The following is a 22,436-nucleotide window of genomic DNA, read 5'->3' on the forward strand; positions in this document are numbered from 1 at the left end:
CTACCTGTTTTGTCCTATATACTTAGTTTTCAATATTTTTATAGAATTTGTGTAAAGATTATGTACCTTATTTTATTATTGCTGAAAATATTCATATTTGTTCATGTTGCATGTCATCAACTTAATACGGTCCTTGCACTAACCCTTTTGATTTTTTATTAAGCAAAACAAAGTGGGTAATTGTGTGTATTAGATCCCATTATATTGTACTGATTTATAGAAGGATGGCATCAATTCATCTTTTATAGGGGTATAATGCTTGAACTCCTAAAGCAAGATATTATCAAGCAAGTTGTGAAAGGGGGATCAAATGACTTGAAGGCATTGAATATCTGTTGATCAATATCAAGGCTGCTGTTCCTAAGTAAGGCTGTTGAGTGTGCAGTGTTTGAGCAGCTATGGAATTATGCTGAGAGAGAAATGACTTCTTCCTTGGGATTTTGGGAGCTCAACTATGTCATGGCATGGAAATGGTGCCAGTACATATTATGGGTACAATTTGAATTAATTAAAAATAAATAGAAACTTCATATCAGAAAAGGCAAGACTATATATCTCTTCTTTGCATTATAAATATTTATACAAGAAAGGAAAAAGCCTTAGAACCCTAGTGACCTCTTACATGACTATAGACTCAGGGTAGGTCACCTCATCAGCATAAAAAAACCTCCCTTCATGCATACTGTATAATAAATAGAAAAACTGTTACTTAATCTGTGATGTCTCTTAGTGATAAAATATATGTTTTAGCTAAGCTTTATTCTGGCATATCTGTTACCGTTGTTGGCCGTAAGTTCAATGTTAATGAATCAACAATTCGATACGTTTGGCTGAAGGAAGAAGGTATTCGCCAGTCTGTTCGTGAGGCTGCAAAGGAAAGTGCTAAAATAACATCTGTGGTTCATGATCAGTCAATGGAAAAGCAGCTTAATTTGTGGATTATGTAAATGGTGGTCGATAAGAAGCACAGTGGATAGCATTGTTGTGAGGTTGAAAGTCAAAGAAATATAGACACATCATACAGGACCTGGAAAACATGAAATCCTTTTCTGCTAGTTCTGGCCAGCTTGTATGTTTTAAAAGGAGCTATGCGCTTAAAAATGTAAAGGTTTGTGCATTGGAACAGGTCTTCAACATCAGTGAGACTAGCTTATTTTACAGACTGACTGAGAAATGGACATACATAATAAAAATTGCGGAACTGAGTTTGATTCCCACTTCAGGTACAGGCAGCTCCTTGTGACTCTGGGCAAGTCACTTAACCCTCCATTGCCCCATGTAAGCCGCATTGAGCCTGCCATGAGTGGGAAAGCGCGGGGTACAAATGTAACAAAAAAAAAATACAAGCCTCATGGTCTTTGCGCATTTAAAGAAAATAACTTGAACTGCATGTCAGTCCATTGGAGATAGAACCACAAAGCTTGGATAGCATCCGAAATAATCTGGGATTGGTTCAATAACTGTTTCATCCCAGAAGTTGAGTGCTATCTCCATCACAACAACCTTGCCTTCAAGGTTTTGCTGATTTTGGACAATGCCCCAGTACACTCCGACAAAGCCCTTGAAAATGCTCAGTCAGATGTAGAAATACTTTTTATGCCCCCGAACACTACTTCTGTCATCCAGCCCCTTGATAAGGGAATTATAAAGGCTTTCAACTGTCACTGTATGCGGGAGCTTTACAGCAAAGCCTTTGAAACTTAAGATGCTGACGGTGCAACCACCATATTTGATTACTGGAAGATGGTACACAACGTAATTGACTATGTTGGCATAGCCTAGGACAGGGGTAGGCAACTCTGGTCCTCGAGAGCCGCAGGCAGGTCAGGTTTTCAGGATATCCACAATGAATATGCAGGAGATAGATTTGCATACCAGGTATGCAAATCTATCTCCTGCATATTCATTGTGGATATTCTGAAAACCTGACCTGCCTGCGGCTCTCGAGGACCAGAGTTGCCTACCCCTGGCCTAGGACAGCATAACGAAGGCTACTGTAAAAACTGGTTGGAAAAACTTGGACTGACTGCATAACAATCTTTGAGGGCTTTAAAGGTGTTGCGGAAAACGTGAAAAACGGTGTGGAAAACATAATGCACTTTGTGTGAAGAATCAGTGGCATAGGCTTTGAGGACATGTGAAGATGTGGAGGAAATTTTGACTTGAGAGTGCAGTAGAGCCCAGCAATGAAGGCCTAGACGAGATGGCGCAACAAGGCATCAGAGGCAGCAATGATGACAGTGAACGGGAAGATTAGCCTAAGGCTCCAAAGATTGTGCCTCTCACATTGGCAAAAATGTTACTGCAAATAAATAATTTGTATTCAGTATACAGTATTTGGTTCCATATATAGTTGTTTTGTTTTTTTTTTAATTTCCTGACAAAAATGCAAGCTGGAACCTAAGCCTGTATTTCCCATAGGAGCAACTCTTCACTTTTCATGTTTTTGCGAAAACAGAGATTGGCAGGAACCTAACCCTGTATTTCCCATAGGAACAATATATCGTCTTTCATGGCTTGTGAAATTTATTTGGAGCCATATCTGCGTTAATAGCGAGAACACAATGAGGAGGGTCAGTACTTGCAATTTGAGAAATTGATGAAAACCTGTTTTTTAAAAGATGTGTTTTGATGAAGATGTGTGTGATCTTGTGTCATGATTTTATTTGTATGGTACTGTTAAAATGGTGTGTTGTGTCCTGCCTTAGGGCTTAATTAACCCATAGGTGGTATATAAAATTGGAACAATTAAATTGTTATATCCATAGACTTCAGATGTTTTTTTTGCATACTGCACAAACCTTTGATTTCATTTTTCCCTGCATTTCTAGGCAGAAAAGATTAAAAAGAAGAGAAGCACTGTCTTTGGGACATTACATGTAGCACACAGCTCGTCCCTGGATGAGGTGGACCATAAAATTCTTGAAGCAAAGTAAGAGCATAAATAGCCAATCATTGGTCACTCAGAGGCATCTGTTTGTGCATGTCCTTTAAATAGAACATGAGGTTGCCAAGAAAATGCAGGGCTTTTGTTTTGTTTTTATTAGTTCATTGTATGTATAGAACTCTGAAGAAAAATGAAATCATGTGAATCATTTAGACTGTGAACTGGAAATTTGCACTTTCCTGTCTTCATACAACTCTTTAGGCTTAGGGTTCTGGCAAATAACTACTGGTTTGTTTTCTAGGAAAGCACTCTCTGAACTGACTACTTGTTTGCGAGAACGTCTGTATCGCTGGCAGAAGATTGAGAAGATGTGTGGCTTTCAGATTGTCCATAATTCAGGATTGCCAACCCTGACTTCTACGCTTTATTCAGAACACAGTTGGGTGGTGATGCCTCGAGTCTCAATTCCACCTTATCCTATTGCAGGTGGAGTGGATGATTTAGATGAAGACACTCCTCCAATAGTGTCACAGTTTCCTGGTATGTAATATCTTACTGTTAACAAAAAGCATGGCAAAAGATACATTTTGCATAAAAATGAAAGTTTTGTTTTTAGTGCTGTACTTTGTTGGCAAAATAGTGTCTCCAAGTAATGCATTTTTTCTTGGCTGTTGTTTTAATGCTAGCTTTCACTAAATATGTGTTGAATGCTTATCCAGCAGTGCCAACACAACATATTAACCAAAGCTTTCTAGGAAAAACTTGAAGGTCTCCCTGGGAAGATAGAACAGCATTCCTCAGTTAAGATTTTTGCTGAGAACAAGGAATATTTTCTTTAACCAATACAGATGGGTTCTACAAATCAGCCCAAAATCTAATTGCAAATTGAGTCCAAAGTTACCATATATTCTTTAGGTGGTTTTCTCCTTTGGAGAAAGCCTGGCGTACCAAAGCTTGAGAAACATCTAGTTCTAGAGTTGCAGTATTCATGGCCTCCAAAGAGGCTAAGAGATATACACTCTCCCAAGCAACATCAGCTGGCCCCAGCTCAGAAAACTGACCTCAGCCTACTGGTTTAGCTGAAAGACCATCAGCTGATACGTTTTCAACCCCAGCCAAAATGATTCAGATTCAGGTGACATGCTACATATTGTTAAATCATACAGGCAGTTTACAATAATGCAAATTATAATACAGAGTAATAAAGTAGAAACAAATTACAGTATTTAATAAGATAAGCTCAAGAGCAACCAGAATAAGCTCCATTGTTGTAGATCCCAGATCCTAGACATCAACATCCAACCATGGGAATGGTGGCCATACAGTTAGGTCTAGAAGTAGAAGACTTCAGTAAAGAAATGTCTTTAATCCACTTTTAAACTTTTTAAGAATGTTTCAAACCTAAAGAATAAAGCCAGATGATTCCTTAAAGATGGACCAGTAACCGTAAACATGGCTTGCCAAAAAACATCCAACCTCATATGTCTACAGATGGTAATTACCAAGAGATTCTTCTGAGAAAAATAGTATATCTTTTACATTGCAAACTAATATTGTGCTTACTCAATGACTGTATTGTTAAAGAGGAAAGACTTCAGAATCTCAGTCTCAGCTGATCATGCTACTAGCGATACAGCTGACCACAACGCTCAGCGTGACTTTTACTCTTAGTTCACGCTGGTGAGAATCCTCATTAGCCAAAACCTCTAACAAGCTGTAAGCATACTTTATTACAGAAGTACTTAGCTGTGGATAGTGCTGGGTTTATTGTTCATGTCCGTGCCCGACGGCGAGCTCCCGCTTCGCTCTTAGCTTCAAGGAGCTGGACTGCACATCTCTTTACAGCACCCTACAGATGTACATAAAAAAGTGTTTAAATCAGTCACCTTTTACACATAGAGAGTCATTAGATAACTCACTTACTTAGGTGTTCGGATTCACCTTCCTTTACCACCAGCTTACTCAGATGTACTTATCACTGCAGTGCCGGGGGTATTTAAACTATTTCCTGTTTCAGCTCCTCCTATCTCTTACGGAGGGAATTTAAAGGGCAAGACCATCACAGCCTGAAATCTCAAAAAAGTCTGAAATCTCAAAAACGTTCGTCTCTTCAAAAAAACACTTTCCATTCAACTTTGGTATTTAACCCATAAGGAATCAAAGATCCCAATTTATATATCCAACGTTGCTCTCTCTGTGTTATTCTACGGTCTCGATCTCTGCCACAAATATACACGGGAACGTGATCGATCACCATGCATCTCAGGTCTTCAAACTTATGTGAATATTGTGTACAATGCTGGACAAGAGGAGCATCCATGCAAGAATGTTTTAGATTGTGTTTATGGTCACTTAATCGATTTTCCCACATACAATTTTCTACATGGACATATTAAAATGTACACCATGTGGTTCGATTCACAATCCGTGGTGTATCTTAAATTATATTCTTTACCATCCCGCGGATTATGAAACTTATTCGTATTCATCATCAAAGGGCAAAAAATGCATCTAGAGCAAGATCGATGTCCCAATTGTTCATTACTTGCACGTGTATTCTTTCCATCTTGGAGGATTTCTTTCAAGTTCGGTCCTCTGGCATATGCTACTCTAAGGTCCTGCTTACTGAACTCTGGGTGAAGCTGCATGATCTTCCAGTGCTTTCTTAAAATCTTCACCGTATTCATAGTACCTTTCATATATCGCAATACACATGTTTGAAGATTACTAGTATCTTCCTTCTTCCGGGTATTGAGCAAATGTTCTCGATGATTGAATTGAGCCCGGGTGTATGCTTGCTGAGAAAAATAGGAAATTGGTGTGCAATTCTGATCGTCGTGTCTCAAAAAAGATATACCAGAATTAGAAAAGGTTCAAAGAAGGATGACCAAAAATGATTAAGGGGATGGAACTCCTCTCATACGAGGAAAGACTTAAGAGATTAGGGGATTCCAGTATAATAAATTTTATATGAACTGGAGTCAGGATTTCAAAAGGTATTCTATAGGATCCTGGCAACCAATGTTTTGTTTCTAACATAGGGGTAATATGGTCATATTTGTGGGCACCAGTTACAAGTTTAACTACAGTATACTATTTCATCTGAAGTTTAACATCCTTCACACAAAGACCCTGGAATTTAAAAAAAAAGCATTGCAGTAATCCAAGTCATTTAAAACTAACGTATGAACAAGAATCCTATTTTATCATTAAAGAGATTGCGTATAGAGCGAAGCATCTTTAGTTTTAAATAAAAGTATTTACTGATTGTGGAAGAAACTCGAGAATGAATGTTCAGGACATGCTCAAAGACTACCTCCAAAATTTGTACTGATAAAGCAAGTGAAATTTGAGAGTCAGCAATAAGAAGACAATTTGAGATTCTGTGAGATTTTTCATAGCGAAACCAAGGGATTTTGTTTCATCAGGATTCAATTTCAGTTTATTAGTTTTCAACCATGCAGCAAAGGTAGCAAGTTTCTGGTGAATTTGTGCTACTCACTTCAGGCTGCTGCAGTTGAATTTGTGAAAGGGGATGCGTTTTGATATGCCACCGCCTTGTAGTTACAATCAAAGTGGTTTACATATTATATACAGGTATTTATTTTGTACTTGAGGCAATGGAGGGCTAGTTGATTTGCCCAGAGTCACAAGGAGCTACAGTGGGAATTGAACCCAGTTCCTCAGGTTCTTAGGCCACTGCATTAACCATTAGGCTACTCTTCCACTCTATTTGTACCTCACTCAGGCTAAGTAATGTATCAGATTCCAGCCAGGTGGGCACTCCAAACAAGGCAATGGAAGACACTGAGGAAGCTCGAGAACCTGGAACAGTGATACATAGTAACATAGTAGATGACGGCAGAAAAAGACCTGCACGGTCCATCCAGTCTGCCCAAGAAGATAAATTCATATGTGCTACTTTTTTATTTGTACTGTCCTCTTCAGGGCACAGACCGTATAAGTCTGTCCAGCCCTATCCCTGCCTCCCAACCACCAACCCCGCCTCCCACCACCAGCTCTGGCACAGACCGTATAAGTCTGCCCAGCACTATCCCTGCCTCCCACCACCGGCTCTGGCACAGACCGTATAGAAGCCTAGGGAGACTAGTGGGTAGAATTTCATTCTTCCTTTCTATTCCTCTTAATAGTAATCAATATATAAGAAAGGGTGATTAAGGAAAATCTAGGGAAAATATATTGCAGAAGAGCAGTAATCTAGGCAGATGTTAACATGCAATGTCAAATTATGAGCACAGTTTTCATTTGTAACACATTAAGTCCTATCTTCGCTACAAAACACAATTATAGCAATATATTAAAGGTACATTTTTCATAAAAACATAAGCGTTAACAGTACTGGAACAGACTGAAGGTCCATCAAGCCCAGTATACTGTTTCTAACAGTGACCAATCCAGGTCACAAGTACCTGGTAAGATTCCAAAGAGTAAATCAAATTTTATGCTGCTTATCAATAAGCAGTGATTTTCCCAAGTCCATCTTAATAATGTCTTGTGGACCTCTTTTTTTTTTTTTTTTTTTTTTAGAAAATTAGCTTCTCTTTGTTCTTTCTTTTAAGATTTTTTGTTGTGTTGTATTTCATGGTTTCTTTCTCTTTCATAGTTGTGGTCCTGCACCAGTATTGATACACTGGGTAGCTGTTTTGTTTCTCATTATTGAATCATTTGATTTTAGAGAGTCTATTTTTCAGTCTGTGCCTTTGAAGAAGTGCACTGCATGCAGCCACATAAGGAATGCAGTGCTGAAAAATTTGTAACCTTGAGTGCATTTTAGCACAATTTATACTCAAAATATATTGTATCCTTATCTAAACCCTGAGAAGAGAAAGATAATCACACTGAATGAATATCTTGGGCAAAAACGATTTAGTTTATTCAGTGGGGTTTTATTTGTCTCTTATTATATTTTAGATTAGGATCTAACGATGCTTTGTGTATAAATTATGTAAAAATAGAATATTCTAGAGGGTTTACAAATTTTCTCAGCACTGAATGTCTCCCGGGGTTTTTCATAATAAACAGAGATATATGGAAAGATAAACCTGATCCAAATGGATTAATATTGGCAGCAGTCAATCCTGAGGGACCCTGGAGCTGCATTGAATGCTGATAATACATTGACATCAAAGAAGCTTTCTTCCTTCTCAAGGTTGAGTACTGGTAGAATGCCAGTAAATTAAAGCATCCTCTAGCTCCTATGTGACGAAAGCAAAGACTTTTTCTTCATTGGTATCTGCAGTGCAGATCATCTGTGCTGCGCAGTGAATAAGGAAGCATTAACATCAATCCCGGTTGAAGAGCAATCCTGGAAGCAGAGAAGAAGGGTCAAGGGTGTTCATTCTTCCAAATATCACCGAAGAGAGTGATGTGATACCTTTGAAATAGTCAAGTCACCAATAAGCTTCAAATGACTCAAGAGATTGTTACCTCTTCTGCTCTCTGTGCTGCTCTAGCACTGGCAGATTTTGAGGAGCAGTTAGCCAAAAAAAAAATAAAGCTTTGGACTGCTGTCTTGCAAACATCGATTCATCAACAGTGCATACAGATATATCTGAAGTTGCTACAGTTCTCAATATATAATATATATCTGTACTAACCACCCCAGTCTTTGTTTCCACAGCATCAGTAGAGAAATCTTCAACGAGGCTCCACATTGCGTAAGAGTTTAGATCCCAGAAGTTAAGGGGAACTTTTACAGAGGTCTTGACTACTAGCCAGGGGAAAATGTGCTGTGCTAAGTGTATGGGTATTGATTCAGAGTCTGAGCACTCTTAAGGATGTTCTCTGCAAGGGTGAAAATATCTTCAGAGATAAGGTCAAGCAAGTTCTGGATCAAATAAATGATCACTTTGCCACACTTTTGACCCACCTTCCATATCATATAGGAGGTATTTGAGTTGGGTTTCCAGGTTGCGTATTTGAGTTTGGTTTCTAGGTTGCATGTCAGAAAAGATGTTATCCTTCACCCCCTTTATTCCTGTCATCAATCTTGAGGACATTGTTTTCACCCTAGATAGCAGAGAGCCTACATCCACAGCCAGCTCACTAGACAAAAAACTCAGATAGGGTTTTGACTGGATCCAGGGAGACACAGGTGCAGATTTCATTCCTTGTAAACATGACCAGGTTGCTGACCAAAAGGTTCTTGGTTTACCTCACACATCGGAAGCTACTAGTCAACGAGCTTTCCTCCATCTTAGCGGTGAAAACATTCAAATACCTTCCATTGCAGAAAAGATAGATAAGACTTTATTTCAAGTATTTCTTGATCCCAAAGAAAACGGGACCGTAAAAAATATTAAAGATGGTTTTGCTATGCATCTTAATTCTGTTTCTTGAAAATGAAGACTGATAGATTTGTAATATTGGAAACACACATTCAGATATTGTGTTGCCTTTCGACTGGACTCAGCGCTACATACATTCACAACAACTTGCAGTGTTTGCTATGTGCGTTTACAATATGGGAGTGCATTTGTTCCCCTCTCTGAATGATTGGTTGGTCAAGAATGCCTGTAAATGAGATGTCATAGAATCACTAAGCAGAACTACGCGGGTGCTGAAACCTATAATTTCAGTTGGAATGTATAGATCTGTTAGACAACTGAGGTATATGTCTTCCTTCTATAAGAGAGGGTGACCAATTTGGCGCCCATTTTTGAGACAAGACAGCCTACATAAATACAAATGCCATCTCCAATCGCACAAAATCAGGGAATAATGTTCTGTATCAACATCTAGCCCCTGGTGCCAACAGTCTAACATATTGAAAGAGTAGCATTCAGTTTCCTTAAGTTGCATGGTGAATTTCTCAGAATCTAGAAGGAATTCCACTAGGAGGCCTTATGGTTCTAAATACCGATAATGAGGGATGTGCCCTAGATCAGTTTGTTTGGGGGGTTTTCTGTCCTACACAAAAAATGAACACCTCTTCTGTCCTCACAAGGTGCCTATCACAATGTTTGACGTCAAGTGAAACCACTATTTTATAACATCGCCTTCGGAGACTCAAAGCTCTAGTTCCAATTGTTTTAAGTACATAAGTATTGTCATACTGGGACAAAAGGTCCATCAAGCCCAGCATCCTCTTTCCAACAGTGGCCAATCCAGGTCACAAAATACCTGGCAAGATCCCCAAAAAGTAAAAAACATTGTATGCTGCTTATCCCAGAAATAAGGAGTGGATTTTCCCCAAGTCCATTTTAATAATGGTCTATTGATTTTTCCTTTAAGAAGCTGTCCAAACCTTTTTTTAAATCCCACTAAGCTAACTGCTTTTACTACTTTGTAGCTTCATTGTGTGCCTCTTAGTCCTAGTATTTTTGGAAAGAGTAAACAAGTGATTCACGTCTACCTGTTCCACTCCACTCATTATTTTATAGACCTATATCATATCTCCCCTCAGCCGTCTTTTCTTCAAAAGAAAAAAAACCCATTTACAGTTGAGATTTTATTTTTGTTACATTTGTACCCCGTGCTTTCCCACTCATGGCAGGCTTAATGCGGCTTACATGGGGCAATGGAGGGTTAAGTGACTTGGCCAGAGTCACAAGGAGCTGCCTGTGCCTGAAGTGGGAATCGAACTCAGTTCCTCAGTTCCCCAGGACCAAAGTCCACCACCCTAACCACTAGGCCACTCCTCCACTCATTGCTGTTGGAATATAGAGTCACTGCCCCTGCAGATATGAGTCTGTTCTTCATCTAGCACTCTCAGACAGAGGAGGCTGGGAATTTCAGCCACACAGGCTTGCTGGTGAAAGTTATGATAATACCTTTGGTAAAAACAATGCTCCTTCATGGGGTTTGAAGGGTTCAGAGCAGCAGGATTACAAATGTTAAGGCACATAAACGAAGAGCCTTTTATTTCAGGTGTGCAATTGGGGGTAGAGGGGGGGGACTGTTTTCCTAGTAGTCTTGAAGCCAGAACATAACTCCACTATAGGAGTGGAGGAGTGGCCTAGTGGTTGGAGTACCGGGCTTGACATTCAAGGATGGCTGGTTTGAATCCCAGTGCTGCTCCTTGTTATTGTGGGCAAGTCACTTAACCCTACATTGCCTCAGGTACATACTTCCTAGTAGGCTTGAAACCAGAGCATAACTCCACCATAGGAGTGGAGGAGTGGCCTAGTGGTTAGAGCACTGGTCTTGATATCCAGGATTGGCTGGTTTGAATCCTACTGCTGCTCCTTGTGATCATGGGCAAGTCACTTAACCCAACATTGCCTCAGGTACAAAACTTAGGGCCCTGTTTACTAAGGCACGTTAGTGTTTTTAATGTGCCTACAGGGCCAGTAGATTGTGAGTCTTCCAGGGAGAGGGAAATACCCAGTGTACCTGATTCATCAACAGTGCATACTGCTACTACTGAAAAGGTGTGAGCAAAAATCCAAATAAATAAAAATAGTTAGTATGAAAGGCCCATGAGACAGTGGGAGCAGGGAATATGTGCAAAAAACAAAACAAAAGGGAGGGGGGGGGGGCAATAGCAGTACTACAACTTACAGAAAATTCAGTAATGATGATAAAACTTTGTATAGGATAGAAAAGTCACTAGGTCCTGGAGCCAAAGTGGCCACCATCAAAAAATATGACCTTCCAGGCCAACTTACTTTTCAGCTCACAAAATTCTGATGGCGCCAAAGAAGCTTTCATGAACTGGGTTAATACCATGCTGAGATCCCATGACACAGCCAACAGCTTTGGGAGGCTTCAACTAAATCTGACAGCCAAAGGTGAAACAGATGGATTCACTTTCCACATGATAATGAAATAATACCAACTGCACTGATATGAACCATGATAAAGGCAGTCTTCAAATCAGATGTAAATATTTAAGAGGTGTTCTACCCCCATTTAAATGTGTACATGTTGTTTATGTACCTATAACTCAGCTGTGCTATGAACTACAGGACTGTTGAATTTCCTGAAGGTTGTAGTCCTGCTGATACTGGCCCCTTTTTTTTAATATCCCCCTCCCCTTTTTAAGCATATATTCTGTGCTCCCATTATCTAATAGGCCTTTAGTATTGGCACAAGGCACAAAAAAGCACTTATCAGTGCAAAAATTCCCCAACTGAGCAGTGCGTTCCCCAAATAAGGTTCAGCAGCTGTCTTATTTACTTCTAACACACGCTATCTACAAATCCATAATATTTGATTTCATTTAATATGTTTGTTTACTGCAGGTTGCTACAATTTCCATGCAATTAACAGCACACAAACAAAATTTAAACAAACAGAGAAACGTATAAACTAAATAACTAAAAAATATTCATAAAAACTAAAATGGGCATAAATGTAAACCTGATCAAAAATATTCTCTTAGCAATTTTCAAAAATGAAGCATCCCTCTTGCCACTCACAATAGTATTAGTAATAGTTCCAGAAATCAGGAAAACAAATAATGGCCCTATATCCCTTTAGGACAGTATACTTCAATGCAAGACCTGGGGCCTGAAGACCTCTGGGGTGGCCACCAGTGTGGTTGGTTTTGTTTTGGTTTTTTTTTTTGCTACTCTGCCTCTCAAGCTTGTATCAGAAAGGGAGAAGTGGTTAGTGGTGGGGGGGGGGGGGGGGGGGGGGGGGAGGGGGAGAGCTGTATGCTTTAAAGACAAGGCATTTCTTAATAGAAGTAGAGAATGCATTTGGAAATGCCCACCTCCTTGAAGGCACCCCCAATGAATAGCTGGAAGGGATGGATGTCATGGACAAATTCTGATCAGCAGCCCTGCACAAGAAGATGTTTGGTGGCTGTCCTTTAGCTCGATTGGATCTGTAGTGGCTCCACCTTAAAAATTAGTGAAGACTTTATGCAATGGTGGGATAGTTAGTAAATCTTGCAAAAGACAACTAGTTTCATATGTCTCTGTAAAGAGGAATCTTAGGGTAGGTCACTTTAGTAAATTTATCTTTTAGTGTTGTATAGTAATATGCTATTGTGATTTGTCATTATAACTGTAGAGCATATACAAATAGCACACTTTTGGGGTGTAATTGGGGTACCTGTCACTTAGTATAAATTCTAAGAATAAATGGGTCTCAAGCAAGACTAATGTTAGTGAATGAAGTGTCAGAAGCGAATGTGTTCCCCAGTCCTTAGATCCAAGCCCACAATGCCCAACCAATAGAAAGAACTAACTCACAACCAAGAATTGTAAAAATAAGACAATTATTTATTTACAATAGCAGCAAAGTTAATTTGCAAGGAAGGCAAGAATATAGACACATCAGGACTTTTCTTATAGCATAGAGCAAACATACATAAATCCCTAAGCAGACTCCGAAGTAGAAGAGTGTCACTGTGAGCCCACAGCACGTTTATAAAGGAACATGGCACACACACAACCTGATGCAGGCCACTAGATGGCAGCGTGTTCCTCAGATGGTCAGTCAGGTCCAATGAAGGTCTGCTCCTTGGGTGGAATGTCAACAGAGCAGCCCTTGTCTTTGATAAGAGCCCCTTTTTATACAGAAATCACGGGCTGCAGCTGTACTAATGACGCACATTCTTGCCTTGTGGGTGTTGCACATATAACACTGTTATCCACATTATTGTGACTTCAGGGGTCATGGTTTCATAGCACTGTGCAGTTCTGCTAGCCACAGCATCTCTCCAGCTGCAAGGGTAATTCCAAGAGGCTGACGTGAAGGGTTGGGTAGGGGAGAGGCCATCAAGTTAAGTTTTCAGACTGAGTGCTGTTTAGCCCGTAGCTAAACTTAAAATCACATGTTTGATCCAAACAAGGATCCAAATATTTCTGTTCATAAATGTTCAGAAAGATAGCTGCGGTTCCTTTGGTCTGAATGTACAGAAAGCCCCACAACAGACTTTAAAATGCATACTTTGTTCTTGTCTCGTGAAATGCTTTCATCTCAGTTTTATAACTAAAATGCTACTCGGATGTGGACCAAAATTTTGAGATCTAGGGTCACTATTTTCTACCCCTGTGCTTAATTTATGATTTTGCTATGAGAGAGTCCCACAGAACTAGGCAACTCCAATTCTTGAGTGCCACAAGCCAGTTGATTTTCATGGATGAGGTCCACTTACATATGATGGAGGCAGTGCGTGCAAATACATCTAATGGATATTCACTGTAAATATCTTGAAAACCTGCCTGACTTGCTGCACTCAAAGATCAGACCTGCCATAGAATTTCTAAGATCACGATAATAGAGTTACAAACAGGAAATGCAGTTGTTTCAGTCCACCTCTATTTCTGATATGATTTACTTATTTGAGTGTAAGACACAGGATTTATCTCTGTCTTTTCAGGGTCCATCATAAAAACACCTGGAACATTAACAAGAAGCAGCAGCTTGTGTCGTTCTCGACGCAATGTTGTAGTACCTCATTCACAGCCTCAACATATCTTGCCGTCTCCAGACCCTGACATCCTTTCAGTATCCAGCTGTCCAGCACTCTACCGCACTGATGAAGAAGAGGCTATTTACTTCAGTGCAGATAAACAATGGTATGAATTCAATGTTTAATTCATATTTGAAGGTATAAAAATATTTAGGAGGCAACTGATCAACCTTATTCAAGATTGACGGTTCTAGACTTCAATAGAACTAAGTTTGCCAAGATGGGGGAATATCTCGAGGAAGAGTTAGTTGGATAGGAACAACTGAAGGAAGTAGAATAGCATTGGGCAAAACTGAAAGGAAGTCTTTTAAAGGTGACAAACCTTCATGTTAGAAAAGTATGTAAAAATAAGAGGAAAAGACAGCTGCTTTGTTTCTCAAATGTAGTAGCTGAAAAGGTAAAAGAAAAAAGGTTAGTCTTCATAAGTTATAAGATGACGCAGAAAGAGGAAGACAGGCAAAAATACCTAGAAAAGCTGGAAAAGTTGTCAGGAAAGCAAAAATACAAATGGAAGAAAAGATGGCTGGTACAGTAAAACTGGGGAACAAGACAGGAGGAAGTGCCAAAATGGCATAGTGAGGTTCAAGGGTGAAGGGGAGGAACATGTAGAAGCTGGTAAGGATAAAGCTGAACTGCTTAACAGTTATTTCTGTTCTGTGTTCATGGATGAAAGGCTGGGGGTGGGACCGCAGAAAACAAATGCTAATGGAAATGGACGTTTGGTAGACAAGGACCGAGTCTCAGAAGACTGTGTTCATGAGTAACTAGCTAAACTAAAAATAGACAAAGCGATGGGGCCTGATGGGATACATCCGAGGTTGGTCAGAGAACTTGGGGATGTTTTGGCAACTCCATTGTCTGACCTCTTCAATGCTTCCTTAGAGTCTGGAGTGGTCCCTCTGCACAACAGTAGTAGTAAGGAGGATGTTGGGAATTACAGATCTGTCAGTCTGACCTGGGTGATGAGTAAACTGTTGGAAACGCTTCTAAAGAGGAGGATTGTGAGGTTTCTCAAATCAAATGGACTGCAGAACCCGAGGCAGCATGGTTTCTCTAGAGGTAGGTCATGTCAGACGAATCTAAATGATTTCTTCGACTGGATGACCAAACAGTAGGACATGGGAGGGGCACTAGATGTGGTGTACTTGGATTTTAGCAAAGCCTTTGACACAGATCTGCACAGGTGACTGATAAATAAATTGAGTGCCATGTGCGCTAAAGTGACTGACTGGGTTAAAAACTGGCTAAGTGGAAGGAGACAGAGAGTAGTGGTAAATGGAGTTTTGTGGTGTGCCACAGGGATCATGGGCCGGCTCTTTTTTAAAATCTTTGTGAATGATATTGCGGAAGGACTGACTGGTAAGGTTTGTCTCTTTGTGGATGGTACCAAACTTTATAATAGGGTAGACACCCTGGATGGTATGGATAACATGCGGAGGGATCTGGCAAAGCTTGAAGAATGGTCCAGTAATTGGCTACTCAGATTTAATGCTAAAAAATGCAGGGTCATACACTTCAGTTACAAAAATCCAAGGGAAAGGTATAGTAGGGGCTGAAGTACTTCTGTGTATGAAAGAAGAGCGAGACTTGGAGGTGATTGTGTCTGATGACCTCAAGGTGGCCAAACAGGTAGAAAAAGAGACAGTCAAAGCCAGAAGTGTGCTCAGGTGCATAAGGAGAAGAATAGCCAGCAGGAAAAAAGAGGTGATAGTGCCCTTGTATAATTCTCTGGTGAGGCCCCATTTAGAATATTGTGTGCAATTCTGGAGACTGCACCTACAAAAAGATATAAACAGGATGCAGTCAGTCCAGAGGGCGGCTACAAAATTGGTCAGTGGTCTCTTTCATAAAGTGTATGGGGACAGACTTAAGGATCTCAAGATGTATAAATTAGAAGAAAGGCGCAAGAAAGGAGAAATCATAGACACGTTTAAATACCTTTGTGGCATTAATGTACAGGAGGTGAGCCTCTTTCAAATGAAGGAACACTGGAGTGAGAGGGCAAAGGATGAAGTTAAGAGGTTATAGGCTCAGACGTTATAGCCTCACGGAAATGTGGTGGATGAATGGAATTGCCTCCCAGTGGAGGTGGTAGAGACGAGGACTGTGTCTGAATTTAAGAAAGCATGGAACAGGCACGTGGGATCTCTTAGCTATTTTCCCCAAAATAAATCATTTCTTCCAATATATTAATTGCTGGAGAAGTGGGTAGAATTTCTTGTAACACCTACCAGCTTGGCGTAAGAGCAAGACAAAGACTCATTGAAACAAGTTTTAGGTGAAAGTTCTTAGTTTATAGTTCAGTCAGAATCTCTCTCTCTCCCCCCCCCCCCCCCCCCCCCCCCCCCCCCCCCCCCCCCCGGTGCAGTGAACAGCATTTCTCTTACCGGTAAGCCTGGATGCTTACACTGAAGTAACTGCAAGCAGGGCTTGTCGGGGCCTTGAGCATCTGTGCATGGTCAAGGTCTGCTGGCTTCAATCATTAACAGATACTCGAGGTCCTGGACTGGCCCTGCTTGCAGTTACTTCCATGTCAGCATCCAGGCTTACTTCCGGTAAGAGAAATGCCAGTAAAAAAAAATTGGAGGGGGGCATGCAGGGGAAGGAAAACAGAAGTGAGAAGTATCAGTCACTGCGGGAAGGAGGGAGGTAGGAGATGGAGAGAAATGCCAGTCACTACGGGAGAAGGGACAAGAAAGAGGGAGAGAAATGCTGGTCACTGTGGGAGAGGAATAATTTAATATAAGCAGAGTACCAAATGGTGGAATTCCCTACCAAATGCAATTAGGAATCAGTCCAACTATTTGAAGTTCCATAAAATGCTTCAGTAAGTTCCTATCAACAGGTAATGGATCCCAGGTCTAACTTAGAATTTAATGGTTAACAAACATTCCCTTTTTGTATCTTATCCTCATCTTTGTGTTGTTTCTGCTTATACTCTGAATTTCGTATACTGTATGTGAACTACGTCATACACTTGATTTAATTACTCTTTGTAAGCCACATTGAACTTGAGTTTGCTTTGGGATAATGTGGAATATAAATGTCATAATTAAGTAAGCCCTCGGCTTATATTTGAGTTAACATTTTTCCCCTAAAAATAGGGAAGGGGGAAATGCTATCTTGGCTTATATTCAAGTATAGTAGTTACAGGGCTATCCCTAATAAATCTGGAAGAATTGTGAGATACATATGTACAGATTTAATATGTCTGGCTTTATAGTAATTGTAAAAATATTTAAATAATCATCCTTGAATTTTTCATTATTTTGACAGTGTTTATGTGGTGGTTTACTTTATTACCAATATAAATTCCTTGCTATTAGGACAGCAAATATCAATTAGGGAAGTAAAACATTTCATTTGGCATTTGGACAATAATAGTAAAATCAGCACAAATGCTTTAGTAGTTAGTTTCCAAAATCCCATTTAGAAGTTAAAATAATCACATTTTCAGCTGCTAAAAATAGCTGGACAGCCATTTGCACAATTATTTTATTTTATTTATGGAGGCTTAATATACTACCAGTCACACATGGGATGTATCTAAGCAGTTAATGTAATTATGAAAATGAAAGAAGTCCTGAAAATCAACACCAACCACCAGCTAAATAATAATAATAAGTCCACCTTGGTGTAATGCCTCTTACTTTAAAGTTAACTGGGTAAATCCTAGCAATTCATCCCACAATCCCTCTAAGGGGGCAATTTTCAAACTTTTCATATTAGAGCAATAAAAAAAAAAAAAAGAAAAAGTGTGCACTCAGTATTTACCCCTAGGCTTTGCACCAGTTCTAAAAGCAAAGTAAACATGTACATAATTTTTGAAAACTACTGCAGATACTACTACCACTTTAGGTTAGGGGGCTGTTTTGCAAAGGTGCGCTAGCGTTTTTAGCACACACTAAGTTTAGCGTGCGCTAAAAATGCTAGCGTTCCTTTGTAAAAGGAACCCCTTAGTGTTCAAGTCCCCTATCTAGCAATGACAATTTGAAAATTGGAAAAAGAGGAAAATCATTTAATAACACATTAAAGAAAAGAAGGATGCTGTTGGACGTACTGTATGTTCAAGTGTACAGCGCTGCATATGTCTTGTAGCACTATAGAAATAAGTAGTAATAGTAGCAGTAAGGCTTAAAATACTTTGAGAGCGCAAAAAAAAAAATAGACTTGTAGAAAAACATGACCCTTAGCGGTAGTTGCGCTATTTTGAGGACGATACCTGACTGGGCATCGTTCCTGCCTGAAGACCCGCTGGACCACCAGTGATTGCTGTGGTAGGGCCTTTTGGGGGGGGGGGGTCTAGGGCCTTGTGGATGGTAGGAGGGACTTGAGCTTTTTTGGGGGTGGAGGTGTGGAGCTGTGGGTGCTTTCTGTGCTCCCAGGCTGCTGGAAGTTTGCAAGGTGTCTCACATGCAGCGTTATTCTTTAACCATGGGATTCAACAAACTGCAGGACTATTACCCTTCAGGTTGCCGAATCCCGTGGTAAATCAAGGTGCGGTAAAAGGCGAGCTTTGATAACTTCCTCCCTTAGTAGCAAAAAAAAAAAAAAAAGTGTTCAAAAACACACATTTCACAGATTGAGACTTAGTAATACATTTTCAGTGAAATAAGAGCGACTCTCTTTCACTGGTTTTCAATAAAGAGGACTTAAGTTGGGGAATTGAGCAGTACTAAATCCTATGTAAGTTCAGCTCAATATTCAACTATAAATTGGATGAATTTAGAAGAAATTTAACTCTGTTACTAGCAGATGTATATTTGAAGAAATCCTATTCATCCTTTTCTGTTTTTCTCTTTATTTAGGGAAGTTCAGGAGATCATTTCAGAATGTGATTCTTTAAATTCATCAGTTGAAAGGAGGCAGTCTCCTCCTTTAAGTCTTGAGTTACACCAGACTGCTACTCCTTCTCAAAAGACATCAAGGGAGGAACTCTGCTATGAGGAACCATTCCCAGGAGACTCCCCGTCAATTGCAGATACTTCAAGAACATCTTCTGAGGCTTTTGGTCTGACTGAGAGCCAAAGTATGGTATTCAGCTCCACTAGCAAGGTGTATAATGGCATCCTGGAGAAATCGTGCAGCATGAACCAGCTTTCTAGTGGAATGCCAATCCCCAAGTCCCGCCCCCCTTCATATTCTTCAACCACTAATGACATCAGACCTGTTCAGGAGGTCTCAGCATTAAAGAGTATTCCCCAGGACCTGTCTCCGGATGGGGAGAGAAACAAAAAGCCTTCCAAAATAAAGAGCTTATTTAAGAAGAAATCTAAGTAAATCACCTCCAGCAAACTATTAACAGTGGCAACATATTAGACTTGATCATTTTTATTGGTAGGAATGTAAGTTTGGAACTTTCCAGACTGGCTGCCATGGTGGAATGCTCATTAGTTCAACCATGTACTATTTAAAGACTCTTAAACTTCAAAGGTCATGCTGGCTTATCACTGAAAAGAATCATTAAAAAGTTGATATCTGTTTACAGTCACTTTTGCCTATTTATTTTCTGCTTTTAAGTTTTTAGTAACATATTTTTTTAAAGCCACATTGAACTTACAAGCTTTAATGGACAAACAAGCCTGCTGGGGCTTGCAAAAGTTTGTTTACTGGAGCATCTTCGTATCTTTCCATAGAGCTGTCATATTTTGCATACAGTACTGAACAAAATTAATTAAAAGTAAAACTAATTGCACTATTTTCCAGACTGGAAAAGTATCTCTGCAAGTGAAATTGTTCAGAATTTATAAGAAGACTAAAGAGAAGGGGATCTGTTTTCACTTTTAGATCTATTGGGTTTTTACATAGCACCTAGAATTTCTAATTGACTTGATTTCTAGAAATGGAAACTTGTGCTTTTATTATGGGAGCTTCTTTAAATGCATTTATTATTTTACTATTATTCTTAAGGTTCAAGTTCAGCTGTAAAGATTTTTTTCCAGAGCTTTCACTGTGATTTTACTGCATTGCAGGCTGTATGATAACTCTAGAGATAACTGAACAAGAGAGGAAGCTCTTGATTCCTTATGCAAGTGGCAAGTGAAACTTGATGGAAAGACTTAAAACATTCACATGCTTAAAATGGGTATAAATACAGGTCCTTGTTTACAGACTTTGAATAAAATGCAAAAGGATGTTCGGTTTGTGAAACTTCACTTTGTACTGTCAAAATGATAATAAATCAGAGGCATTATTTTGTCTTGGAATGCTCTAATTTCCAGTTACTTATAAATGTTTCCCTCTTGGGTCCATATGTCAAATGTTTTTGCTCCCTGTTAGGTTACTATCCTCGCCCTATATAGGAACTTGATTTAATACAACTTTTAGATTCTATTTAAATGGTTTCCCTAATAAATGTGTACATTTTTCAGGTCCACTTACAGAAAATTATCCCTGTTGTTTCTCTTTATCAGTTTAAAAAGAAATGTGTATCTTGTTCACAATTTATCACCCAAGAGTCTGGTGGCCTGTTCCTTATCTTGATGTCCTCCTTTGTTTTCATTCTTTCATAATTTAAATTGTATTTTATTATGTAGTGTTCAGATATTTAATGCTATAGCACTTCATTAATCTAAATAGAATTTAACAAAATGAGAACTGTATATGATTTAGGGTTAGAATTTTGCTTTAATTATGAATTTTTGTAGCACAAAAGGAAAATGAGCATAATTAGAGTTAAAATTAATAATGTTAAGCAAGGTAAAGTGTTATGATCTGGGGTGATCACAGGAAGGTCAAGACACCAGAAGGAAGATACTGGGAATAGAACAGTACAAGAAAGGAAGAGGAAAGGAAAGCAGAGGAGGACAGAGTAGGAGAGGAGGAATTCTTACTGAGTTAAGAGTATTGGGACTGAACTATTCTTAAAATGGAATGGCAGAGGATTGCAGATTAGAGGCTGACTGAATTTCATCTTGAAACCAGCCCAAAATCCATGTCTGGCCTTGTTTGGTTTTGATTGAAACCGGAACTGTGCTGTGTAGTCCCCACTCCCTTCCTCCCTACTCAACTCCCGGACCATAGCCTCCCTCCCAGACTTCTACCGTGACCTCCAGTTAGAACAGCAAAGTAGCTTGTCCAGTAGTTATCTAGTTACCAGCACTGAATATCAGCAGTACCCAGATAAATTCCAGCAGCCTCTTTATACTTGCTTGTCCAGTGCCTATATCTGGGTATAACACTGTAAATGCCATATTTGGCATTTTAAAGCAATATCAGGGGGATGGGGAGGGGAGAATTTCCATTTTCTGTTCCAGATGCTTTGTTACTTAAGAGTAAAGCTTAATAAGAATAACAACAACAATGTATAAAATAGAAGGTGATACCTTTTCATTGGACTACCGTAATACACTTCTTGACTAGATTTTGGGCACTAGCACTCCTTTCCCTAAAATCAGAACAGAATAAATAAAAACTGACATTACCTGAAAATGTAAGGTTTTCTGAGGATAAGAAAGATAGCCCAACGAGAGAAGCTTTTTGGGGCTTGGTCCGGTCCTTCGACATCGACATTGGTACCGAGGTCGGTGGCGTTGACATCGAGGGAAGCATCGACGTTGGGAGCGGAGGTAATGGCTGCTGAAAGACCAACTCATACTGGAAGCAGTGGGACATCGAGTGGGTCTCCACCTGCCTCGAGGCCTCCTGTTTTGCAGGCCCCCCGGGACCGGCCTTCATCGGACCCGGCCCCGAGGAGATGTGAGGATTCCACGTCTTCCTCATCTGTACCAAGGAGTCTCGATGATGGGCGTTGAGCGAAGGCAAAGAAGCACCTTCTCCTTTGACACACGGTGCCGGGAGCTCTGGGGCGTCGAGGGAATCGGCACCCGAGAAGCGTCGGCGCCGAGAGGATTGCTCCCCCTCTATACAGGAGGTGCCGATGTGTCGGTCTTCTGGCAGTCCAGTACCTGCTCCCGAGCCTCGACAGATTCTACCACTGGCTCCTTTTCCGACCCTGCAGCCTTGTCCGAAGGCGGCTCTCGATGAGCGCATCAGAGCCCTGCTTCCAGAGCTTCTGGAAGGATTGCTGTGCCAGTCTGCTTCGGTGTCGGGGGTGTTTGTGCCTTCCGTACCGTCTGCTGCAGCGGCATCTGGTCCTTCACCTGTGATGAGGTCCCCGTCCTCGTTGCCGCCTGCGGCATCTGCGTCAGCTGCCACCCA

At 40.1% G+C, this 22,436-nt stretch overlaps 1 protein-coding gene across 1 annotated transcript in view; it reads left to right on the plus strand.

Moving 5' to 3' along the window:
* STIM2 (stromal interaction molecule 2) overlaps positions 1-20,469 on the plus strand; it is a 214,865-nt gene extending 194,396 nt beyond the window's left edge. The window contains exons 9-12 of the mRNA XM_030191262.1: positions 2,832-2,932; positions 3,189-3,427; positions 14,184-14,382; positions 19,085-20,469. Coding sequence (XP_030047122.1) covers positions 2,832-2,932; positions 3,189-3,427; positions 14,184-14,382; positions 19,085-19,556 — 1,011 coding nt within the window. The 3' untranslated portion in view covers positions 19,557-20,469. The remainder of the gene's footprint in view (positions 1-2,831; positions 2,933-3,188; positions 3,428-14,183; positions 14,383-19,084) is intronic.
* Positions 20,470-22,436: the final 1,967 nt, after the last annotated feature.

The sequence above is a fragment of the Microcaecilia unicolor genome, chromosome 2, assembly GCF_901765095.1.
Source record: "Microcaecilia unicolor chromosome 2, aMicUni1.1, whole genome shotgun sequence".
In the NCBI taxonomy this organism is placed as follows: domain Eukaryota; kingdom Metazoa; phylum Chordata; class Amphibia; order Gymnophiona; family Siphonopidae; genus Microcaecilia; species Microcaecilia unicolor.